The 8,714-nt window shown below is 46.5% G+C and overlaps 1 protein-coding gene across 3 annotated transcripts in view; it reads left to right on the plus strand.

The window, feature by feature from the left end:
• The window catches only part of ECPAS (Ecm29 proteasome adaptor and scaffold), a 75,966-nt gene that overhangs the window by 64,136 nt on the left and 3,116 nt on the right, over nt 1–8,714 (plus strand). For all 3 annotated transcript variants that reach the window (XM_037374308.1, XM_037374307.1, XM_037374309.1), the window contains exons 37-48: nt 700–789; nt 1,295–1,361; nt 2,090–2,181; nt 2,271–2,337; nt 2,569–2,760; nt 3,706–3,914; nt 4,393–4,436; nt 4,994–5,186; nt 5,812–5,956; nt 6,616–6,721; nt 6,874–6,962; nt 8,100–8,171. In XM_037374308.1, coding sequence (XP_037230205.1) covers nt 700–789; nt 1,295–1,361; nt 2,090–2,181; nt 2,271–2,337; nt 2,569–2,760; nt 3,706–3,914; nt 4,393–4,436; nt 4,994–5,186; nt 5,812–5,956; nt 6,616–6,721; nt 6,874–6,962; nt 8,100–8,171 — 1,366 coding nt within the window. The remainder of the gene's footprint in view (nt 1–699; nt 790–1,294; nt 1,362–2,089; nt 2,182–2,270; nt 2,338–2,568; nt 2,761–3,705; nt 3,915–4,392; nt 4,437–4,993; nt 5,187–5,811; nt 5,957–6,615; nt 6,722–6,873; nt 6,963–8,099; nt 8,172–8,714) is intronic.

The following is an 8,714-nucleotide window of genomic DNA, read 5'->3' on the forward strand; positions in this document are numbered from 1 at the left end:
CAGTGCAGGAGGGGGAAGTGACAGATGATAGGACTTCTGAAGCTAGGAGAGGCTTACCTTCAGTTTGTTTGTGACGCTTGAATTTGCAAGGATGGATCTCCCCCTACCCCTACAGCAGCACTTCACAGAGTGCTGGTAACATGAGGCTTTCTGTTTCACCCAGTGGTATTTTATTCATGGGAGATTAGAAACAATACCAGTAACATCCTTTTTGTACCTTTATGTCATTTATACCGCTTGTTTGTCTTGAGTTGTTCAAAAACTGTCTTGACTAGTTTAATTTCATTGTCTCATTTGGATGTGTTAATGCTTCAGGGTTTCAGGAAGTTGGGGAAATACTGGCTTTTGTCCTTGGACATGCACACCTTTGCATCTCTTTACTTCCCCAGAAGGAGTTCTTGCTGGTGTGTTGCTTTCAGAACAGTTGGAGTGCAGGAGGATGTCATTTCCAGCAAATGATAATTTTAGCGGGGTCAGCTCAGCACAGGAGTGGGACCGGAGAATCTGTATGTGGTGCTTTTTTCCCACCATGCAGCAAACTTGCATGACTCACCTGAAGAGACCAGCCTGCAGAACTGAGGCATGCCTCAGCTGGAAGTAGATCAGCTTACGTCAGCTACCATTACCTTTCTTACTTACTTTCTTGCTTTCTTTCTGTCTTTCTTTCTTCCCCCCACCCTATCCCTTGCCTTTCTCTAGGGCTTGCAGTATTTGGATGTGTCTGTCCTGGGTGAGCTGGTTCCTCGGCTGTGTGAACTGATCAAAAGTGGAGTAGGCCTTGGCACAAAGGTATGTCTGTGACTTTAATAGTCTATTTGGAAATGGAGACGGAACACAGAGCAGTGTCAATGTAAATATGGTTCTTTTGACTGTCTCTTTTAAAGTGACAGCTTGGGCTCATTCATACTGGAGTCATACTTGTGATTTTCTGAACGTGTGCTGCCTTAACCTCCCCTGTTAGCCACAATATGGCTCTTGGGCTCAGTGACACTTCAGTGGGGAAGGCTGCCCTTGATAGCTGTAAGTCTTTGAGAACCATCTATCCTGAGTGTGGGTCCCGGTAACTTTTTCGCTTCCTAATTCAATTCTTGTTACTCATTTGTTACAGACTGGTTTTCTGCTTCTGCCCTTGGCTCCTGGGATATCGGGGCAGAGGCTAGGTGGGCCTAGATCATGTCATACAAGTGCATGTAGCCCCGCAGCAAGTATTGACAGTAATAGCCAGGGGCTAATATTCTTGTATGTTACCTTTTTGTTTCCCTCCCCGCCCCCCCCCCGCCCCGCAATCTTCCAGGGAGGCTGTGCCAGTGTAATTGTGTCATTAACCACACAGTGTCCTCAGGACTTAACACCTTATTCAGGTAAGGTTTGTTTCTAGTGTTAGGTTTTAATAGTGCTTTTTGTTGATGTTCTGTAGGTAGTATTTCCTCCCTGTTGGCCCTTGATTTTATCACAGGAATGATCTTTAGATGCATATTTTCCTTGGAGAGCTGTTTGAAGTTGTCTTGTCCGTATAAGACTGGCATGCTAGGGGGTAGGTCCAGGGGCTGTTACATACCTCATCAGGGTGGAAGAGGCAGAGGAAGGAGTTGAGGGAATTCAATAATACCCGGCAAGAACAGGCAGAAATATTGCTAGACTCCCTTGGAGCGGGCTAACAATGCCTGTGTCAGTGCAGTGCTGTCCATAAGCACTTGTTCCTTGAACTGGAGCTATGGGAGGAACAGAAACAGGGACGTCTCTTCCCTGTGTCTCAGTCTTCTCTTTACAATTTACTGTGATTTGATAGTAGAAAGAAGGTCACCTTTCTGTTGCAAGATAGAAATAAAGCTGAAAGCATGATTAGCTGGGGTGCTTCCTTTCAGGAATATGAGCAGTCGTGGTGTGCAGGCTGAGGCTGGCAAAACGCTAGCCTCCACTGAGGCTTGCTGTGTTGTGCTATGCACTTGTTTAAACGTAAGGACCCCACAAGTATGTGACAAGTAAGAAGGCATAAAATCAGGCAATCTAATGAAATGCAGGCTGTTGTAATTCTTGCCACAGCAATGAAAACATGATACTTCTGATAAAGCAAAGTCTCTTCCAACAGGCAAACTTATGAGTGCTTTACTTACTGGCCTGACTGATCGCAACAGCGTGGTACAGAAGTCTTTTGCCTTTGCTATGGGGCATCTAGTCCGGGTGAGTAGGGGGTTGAGATTGTTTTAGGTTTTTTGTTGTTGGGGTTTTTTTGAAGTTTTTGAGTGAATTGAGTCTCTTCCCTGTTACAGACTTCCAGGGACAGTAGCACTGAGAAGCTGCTGCACAAACTCAGCAGTTGGTACATGGAGAAGGAAGGTATGTTGCTTTGGGGGCGTTCAGCTACAGAATACAGTGCAGAAAAAGTTCCTGTTGATAGCAGAAGCTAGTAAAGAAACATTGCTATATTGTGGTGCTTGGTTTCACTGGCTAATTCCCACGTATTGTTATATAATACACTGCATTTCTTTGCTTCTCAAGAGGCAGACCAAGCCGTTGAAGGCAAATCCTGCTTCCCAGTCATAATGTGTGATTGTTTTGCTCCTTCAGAGCCAGTGTACAGAACAGGCTGTGCTTTAACTGTGCATGCAATGGGACGCTACAGTCCAGACGTAGTGAAGAACCATGCCAAACATGTGCTGCCATTGGCTTTTCTTGGCATGCATGAGTTTCCTGATGAAGAGAAAGGAGACAAAGAGAATTCTACTCTGTGGACTGAAGTTTGGCAGGAAAATGTACCTGGTAAGTTGTGCTGAGTGCTGAAAGCTTTCTGGGAAGCAGGGAGGGAGAAATACCATGCTTTCTGGAAATCCATTTTGGAAATAGAGTTCTCATGGTAAAAAATTTGGGAAGCTTGTTTACATTTTCTTCCTTGCTAAAGATATCCTGTGTGAGTTTTGGCACGCTAGCTTCTTTACGAGTATTTAAAATAATAACGGGGGTGTTAATAGCTGGGGATACACAGACACAGTCAGAAGTATTTTAAGACTGTGAGGTACTGAATGCCACTGTAGTGGCCATGATTGTGGTGCAGATAGCTGGACATCTTTGGAAATCTTTATGCAAGCCTTTATGGGCTGCTGTACACTCTGAAGTTACTGGGGACTTTGGCCTTGGTTTCTGTGGAGATCTCTCTGATGCCTGTGTCTTTAACTTCAGTGAATGAGTCTGCTGTAGAAGGGCTATTTTGCCATGCTGTCTGTCTGTAGAGGAAAATCTGCGTGCATGGTGAAATGGTTTTGCTGGCTCCTTCTCTGACCTGATTTTGGATCTGGTCCCTCAGTGACGAGATCACTTTTCTGGAACTTCAGAAAGGAGCTGCAAAAAGTTTTACTGGTGACCTGTTCTCGTTAAAAAAAAACCCAAACAAACAACCCCACAAATTATATTCCTTATAAACAGGCTAACACAATGTCTGGTGTCTGCCATATGGAAGGACTGAGATGAGCTCTTGGTTAGATGTATGCTAAAGATTTTCTTTGGAAGCACCTGGGAAACAGAACCAAATCGGCCTGAGAGGAATTCTTAACCCCTTTGCCTGAAGTAGGCCATGCTGATATGTTTCATAGCCAAAATAAAAAAAGATAAATCTGTAATTGCTTTTTCTTTTTGCCTCTTTTTTTAAATAAGATCAGATTTTTGTTGGGTTTGTGGCAGCATTATGGTGTTTCTCTGTTTGCCACACAGGTACTCAGGGTGGCATCAGGCTGTATATGCAGGAGTTGATAGCCATTACCCAGAAGGCTCTGCAGTCCCAGTCCTGGAAGATGAAAGCCCAGGGAGCAGCTGCCATGGCATCAATTGCCAAACAGACAGGCTCCCTTGTACCGCCACATCTGGGAATAGTTATCTCTGCCCTGCTGCAAGGCCTGCCAGGGAGAACCTGGACTGGGAAGGTAAAAAAAGAGACTGGCACCTTGTGGATCACAGTGAACAGCAGCACACCACCCTTGGGCCAGGAAATGCGATGTTCTGTGCTGCAGAGCAGCATGTGTAGGAAGTCTGCCTTATGCCCTGCATTTAGCAGATATAAAAATGACATGGAGGATAAGTAGATAGAGTTCATGTGGCTTTAGTCGTTGGGTTCCTGCTTAGATTACTTGCATTGCACCATATTCTAGCCTTGAGGGGTACTAGCTTGTGCTGCACAGGGGTGCTGCAAGGCTCCTTTCCGCTGCCAGTTTACTGCAGATGGAAAGCCAAGTCCACTACAGCAGAAGTGGTAAGAGCCAGACATCACTTCTCTAGGCTGGTGTCATAGGCATATTTCCCCACTACCTCTCACAGCAGAGTACAAAGGTTTTGCTTGTACAGCAGGACTGTGCCATTTGTCTGTGTAGCATTTCTCAGTGCTATCTGTTTTACTTGTTGCAGGAGGAGCTGTTAAAGGCCATTGCCAGTGTCGTCTCTGCATGCAAGTAAGTGTCTTGAAAGAGGCGGTAGTCTCAGAAAGTGACATCTCAAAGAAGGAGGTTGTTGCACAATGTTGTTGCCTGTCTGGTGTTAGGGAGACTGAAAAGCACCATCCTGACCTTGTATCGGCATGTGAGGAGTCTCTCTCCATTCTGCTTGTCAACATGTGGGTCACTGGTGAGAGCTGGGAGGGGCAAGCGATGCTTCTGACAGACCTGCAGAGGTAACGTAGGGCAAGGAAGAGGGTGCTGAGAGGCCAGAATTGCAAAGAAGAAAGAAGAGCCTAAGGGGAAGGATGGACACCTTAAAGGGGAAAAGATAGGAAGAGGTAAATAGAAGAGTGAGGGGGAAAGTACGTCGGAAACATATGAGGGAAGACAGGAAAGAAACAGGGAGAACAGACAGGGTAAGAGCGAAGAAGAGCATGGGAGTGTAACTTCTGCTGTAACTGTTGGTAGGAAGCCCTGTGCCTGGACACAGGAATTACCTCCTGTCTGGGAGAGGAGTGGTGTTTGGGAAGGGATTAATGTGGGTCTGACAGTTTCTGTGTGCCATGTTTCAGTGCAGAGCTGCAGAAGTCAGTGCCTGGCCAGCCCACTGTCAATGATATTGTCCAGGCTGTCCTGAAAGAATGTCGGAAAGAGAATCTAAAGTATAAGATGGTGGCATTGCGCTGTGTGGCTGGGGTGCTGCAGGCAACGAACGAAGACCGGTTCCAGGAGCTGGCAGAGATCATCTTTCCCATGATAAAGAAGGTGACGGTTCAGTTTCTTGAGTTTGCCCTCTTTCGGTGCAAAAGACCCAAGTGGTGACAGTCCATCTGATGCTGGACACATGCCAGGTTTCTGCCCAGGAGGCTGCTGGTGTGAGGGATACCCCACACTCAGCTAGATCCCTGGTGCAACTGAAAGACTGTTTGTGAGCCCCATCAGGGCTTGTACCTGTGCTGCCCAAATTCTGAACTGGCCCAACTGTTCTCTAGGCAGAGCCCTTCCTCTGATGTACAGTGCTGCTCTGATACAGCATTGGAAGTTATTTCCTGGCTGCTCTACAGGCAGCAAGAGACTTGTAGGAAGCTGTGTTAGGGTGCTTCTGTTTAGTATCAGTAGTGCTTCACAGCTCTGCAAGTGGGACTGGTATAGCACAGGCAATATAGTTTGGGTGCAAGGCCAGAGAGCCTACCGTGCACTTCTGCAGGCTGCCAGCAGCGCCAGAGCTGCCGGTGGCTGTGGGGAGCCTGTGCTGCATCTGTGTGGAGGCACCAAGAGGTTACAGGACTGGTGGGCACAGAATGCAAGGGAAGACTGAAATGCACTGAAGTGTGTGGCTAGCCTGCCATCCTCCTTCTGTCAATCATACTGCCCCCCGTGGTCTCTGCAGAACTCTCTGGAGAGCATGGGCTTGAGTTTACCAAAGCATGATGAAGAGGATGAGGACATGAGGGAGAAGGAGCTGCAGATGGAGTACCTGATCTGTGCCTTCGAGACCCTGGGCAAAGCTTGGCCAAGGAGCCCAGAGACACAGCGTAAGTCAGCTAATGGTGTGCGAAGCAAATTTTCTCAGCTCAAACTGTTTCCTCTTAAAATTAAGAAAGGAAGGAGGGAGGGACCTGGAGATGGTGTGAGGAGTAAGGAAGATTTTGAGGAGCTGCAGGTTCTTGCTGCCTGCAGCTTGCAAGATCTTCAGTGAGAAAGTTGCCTCAACATCTTTCCCACGGAGTAGCCCATCCTTGGGGAACTTGCTTTAATGTCTTAAATTCACTTCACCAAACTGTTCTGAGTGTATGGAGACATGCAGAATGCCTGAGGTGGCTTGCTTAGTCAAAAGCAGCCTAGTTTTGCTGCTCACATTTATGTCTGCATTAAAGCTGTTAGAAGGTGGAGGAACTGGGTGTTCTGGGGGAAAAAAAACCAACCACCAACACCAAAAAACCAAATACGTTGCTTTTATTAGCATGCCAGAATGTGTAATGCAGCTGTTTATCTTCCAGTGGTTGTAAGGAGAGTGTTGATGTGATGGAGACTTTCAGAGTCCCTCATTGCAGGATGTTGACTTGGTCATATGCAGTGACTAGCTTGATGTCACTTGGAGGAGGAGCACAAGGAACACCTGGGAGACAGAACAGGAAGTGTTTCCCTTTGCCTTTCCCCACAGTAACACAATTACATTCTTATTTTTCTGTAGGTTGCTATCGCCAAGAGTTTTGCAAGTTAATGTGTGACCGTCTGAAACTCAGCACATGGAAAGTGCAGCTTGGAGTGCTACAAGCCATGAATATATACTTTCAAGGGTAATTCTCCTTTCTGCAATCCACTTTGTGTCTTTTCTTTGTTGCTTCAAACTGTTTAATGAAATTGAAGATGACGCTGGATTCTCTTGAGGAAGTCAAGCTGACTTCTGCCCGTGATACAGCATGTCTGACAGAGTTTCTGTGTTTGGCAGGCTTATGCTGTTTGAGGAGGAGCAGTCAGACCCTGTGGCTTTGACAGAAATACTGTTGGAAACTTGTTCGTCTATCACACATTCTTTAGGTAAATGGACTTTTCCTGGTTTGTGGTTGATAATTAATTGCTCATTAATACATTCCTGCTGCGGGGGTTGGCTGGTATAGGGAGTGCAGCATAAGCATAAGCTCTCAGAGATGACATTTTGCTTTTCCTTGCACTGCACTGTGGTTATTCCGGTGTTGCAGTAGCTGTTCAGGACAGTACTGTGCAGGGTGCTGTGCACAGAGAAGTAAATTGGTGTGGTGCAAAAGAGTTCTGAAAGGGGAAGGAGAGGCAGACAGCAAACTGCAACCTCTCAGGTATGCAAATTGGAAGCGTGGTAATTTTCAGAATGCAGAAGATGGACCCCACCTAATCCAGCTGTTACTGATTTAATGAATCACAAGCTTTCTGCTCCAGTTAGGACTTCTTGGATACATATGCATTGGAAAGACTCAAAATTTTCTCAGACAGCTAGCGCATGAAGCTCCGAGGCTTTGAGGCAGTTTGTGTTCTTCCTGGGCCAAGTGCCCATGGGGCTGTAAATGCTGCCATGTAATGCTGACGGTTGTGGGGCTCTTCATTACTTTGGTAGTGTTTCTGCTTGTCCTGTGACTGTAACAGTGTCCCAAGTCTCCTCATACCCACATGTGGCTACCAATCCAGAGACCCCTTTGGAGAAAGCTTCTTTGTAGCTATGAGTCCTCCTGGAATGAGACTCTAAGCAAGATTTTACCTCAGGAGACCAAATAACTTTTTGTGTCAAGGTTGTGCTTCTTGGCATAGAGTACCCTCACTTAATGGTACTTGTTAAAATTTGGATGGTTTATAGCCATTACAACTCACCAGAAGAACAGGCTGTTAGCGCACAAGTTGTGTGTCATCACGCTGCAGCTAGGCCAGCATTGTTCCCTTTCAACCCATGCAAGCACTGCAGTAGAGGCAGAGGAGACGCACAAGGTTTAGCTGACTCATCAGCCTCTAGTTGGTCACTTGCTGCCATTCAGCTGTGTCTAACTGGGGAGCAGTGCAGACTGCCGGCACAAATGAGCTTCAGTGAGCTGTGCTGACAGGAGTGGTCTGGAGACTACGGTGGTGACTGCTCTTTGTACAGTTAATGTGCCTTTGGTTCTCAGTGTGGTTGTGGGTTTTGTTTGTTTGTTTGTTTTTTAAATCCCTCAGAAAACAAAAGTTACACGTCCATAAGAACAGAAGCTTTGTCTGTGATACAGCTGCTGCTCACCAGACTGCAAGGTGAGACTTTTTGCTTGCCCCCTGGGAGAGCCTCTTGTTTGGTAAAGAAGGCACTTGGCTGTGTGGCCTGGAGCCCTGGAGAGATGGTGTTACCTTCTGCTTGCAGCACTGGGTGGTTTTAGGGTGGTTGGGACTTGGAGTTCTGTGCTTGGTGACTCTGGAAACTTGAAGTACCTGTGGATAAACTCAAGGTCTGAAGTACTGTTGGATACTCCTTGGGTGAGGAAAACATCCAGCAAGGAGGGTCCCAGGGAGAGCACACAGGACTGAGCGTGTAGTCAGATTCTGCTCTGTGTGCGAGCTCCGCAGAAGGGAGAGCTGCTGTTTGTGCAGAAGAGTAGTTTCTACCCTTTCAGTGCCAAGTTTAGTTCCTCATTCTTTAGGATTTAAACCTCATGGAACTTGAGAGAATTAGTCTAGTTAGGTCTCAAGGTCATGCATTTCCGCAGTCGTTCTGTGGTAAACGTTTCCTTTGGATTTCTGTTACGCTTTTCATGTTTCCTGTATTCCAGCAAAAATCTTACACTACATGGAGCTATTGTG

Source organism: Falco rusticolus, chromosome Z, assembly GCF_015220075.1.
Source record: "Falco rusticolus isolate bFalRus1 chromosome Z, bFalRus1.pri, whole genome shotgun sequence".
Lineage (NCBI taxonomy): Eukaryota > Metazoa > Chordata > Aves > Falconiformes > Falconidae > Falco > Falco rusticolus.